This window comes from Triticum aestivum, chromosome 5A, assembly GCF_018294505.1.
Source record: "Triticum aestivum cultivar Chinese Spring chromosome 5A, IWGSC CS RefSeq v2.1, whole genome shotgun sequence".
Classification (NCBI taxonomy): domain Eukaryota; kingdom Viridiplantae; phylum Streptophyta; class Magnoliopsida; order Poales; family Poaceae; genus Triticum; species Triticum aestivum.
The window spans coordinates 653,410,399-653,412,019 of record NC_057806.1 but is presented as its reverse complement, the minus strand read 5'-3'; the positions used below and the strand labels follow the sequence as shown (position 1 = coordinate 653,412,019).

At 55.8% G+C, this 1,621-nt stretch overlaps 1 protein-coding gene across 1 annotated transcript; it reads right to left on the bottom strand.

Annotated features, from left to right (window-relative positions):
• Nucleotides 1-208: 208 nt before the first annotated feature.
• Nucleotides 209-1,097, bottom strand: LOC123108223 (zinc finger protein ZAT18). The gene has a single exon (XM_044530053.1). It carries the CDS (start codon nucleotides 995-997, stop codon nucleotides 488-490), a length of 510 nt encoding a protein of 169 aa, XP_044385988.1. The 5' UTR covers nucleotides 998-1,097; the 3' UTR covers nucleotides 209-487.
• Between the last annotated feature and the right edge of the window lie 524 nt (nucleotides 1,098-1,621).

The following is a 1,621-nucleotide window of genomic DNA, read 5'->3' as shown; positions in this document are numbered from 1 at the left end:
CCGAGGAGGAAGAAGGGGATACAGCCTCGACATTCCCTTGGTTCCCACGTCATTCTGCAGACCACGGGTCCGCGCCCTCGTCCTTAACTCGGGCGAGCAAAAGAATCAGTGTACCGTCAACGTTGAGACGATCTTAAGTTGTGAAGGTAGCTTATGTTGCAGAATTTTACAAATTTAGGGTCCAAATTAGACTTGTGATCCGTATAGAATTGCAGTGAACAACAACGTATTCATAGAAAAACAATCTGAGTGCAAGAATCTGTCAATTGCATTTAGAACAAAACAATTTGTCTAATCTAAGCACAAGTGTATCTAAATCCCCAGTCGAACGGTTAAGAAAGCGAACCGATTCAGAGCAAAATTCCACGAGCGGAAATGCTAACCAGCAGTAACGTACTCTATCGTAACCTATCTTATTCAAACGACATGTACAATTCCTGGATTGTTATACTACTGTAGTAAGAAACTGAGAGATCCAGGTAGCAGGCTAGACGAACAGCTCGAGCAAGACAGGCAGCCTGCCGGCGGCGGCCTGGTGCCCCGCCTCCTGATCCGACAGCGCGACCCACCGGTCGAGCGCCATATCCTCGCGGTGCCGCCGCATGTGGCCGCCGAGCGCCTGGCCCGTCTCGAAGCCCAGCCCGCAGATGTGGCAGTCGTGCTGCTGCTTGTCCTCTTGCCTCTTCCGCTCCTTGATGGCCATGGCGACGCCGACGCCGAGCTCCAGCCCGTGGCGGCCCCGGAGGTGGCTGGTCCGGTGCCCACCCAGGGCCTGGAACGTCTCGAAGGCGCGCCCGCAAGTCTTGCAGACGAAGTCCCCTTCCCCTGACGTGGCCACCACTCTTCCCCGCCGCGCCCTCTTCCTTGCCGCCGGCGGCGGCGAACCGAGCGAGTTGCCCGACGTGGTGGCGGACGTCGTCGAAGAGTCTGTGCTGAGGGAGAGCGCCAGCGACACAATTGGCTGCTCCTCCCTCGCGCGCTTCATCCCCGCTCCCATGGAGATGGATTTGCTGCTCCTCTTAATGATCTGCTGGATTTGGATTACGGCTCTTTTCTTTTGCGTTGGTGTAGTTCTGTGAGTGCGCGGTAGGAGGAAGAATGGATGGATGGGTCGGCAGGGGAGACGGCCGCACTTATATACAGGCCGTGTAGCTGCCATGCGTGTTGCTGCCGGTGGAGCTTACGTGTGCTCCAGGTTGGGGATCCGGCTTGGCCTACCTCTGGCGTCTGCGGGCCAATCGTCGGAAGCCACCACGACGTTCGCGACGTGACGGATGATATATTATTTTGGCAGATAGCTCGAATGGATATTTCAGTCGTGCGTAGCGCGGCCGACCGGAGACAAAACGTGTGGTGCAGAGTGGCGTCACCTGTCACGCCACAAGACGCGTGGCGGCGCGCCGCTGCTTGGCCGCCGGGAGCCCGGGACGATGGGCGGGATTCAGCGGCTCATCCATTACGCCCCTCCCAATGCTTCACCTTGTACAGGTGCTAAGTCTTCCATGTAGGCAAAAAAAATCTAATATAATAAGTTATTTAAGAGGAGAGAGATGGGTGTGGTGATCCCAGAAAGAACCAATGCTAAGCGCGTGAACCTAGGCAAAACATTTAAAAGAAGGGA

What these genes read in the sequence shown, in the direction of transcription:
- LOC123108223 (XM_044530053.1), bottom strand. Translation starts at nt 997, where the DNA reads ATGGGAGCGGGGATGAAGCGCGCGAGGGAGGAGCAGCCAATTGTGTCG.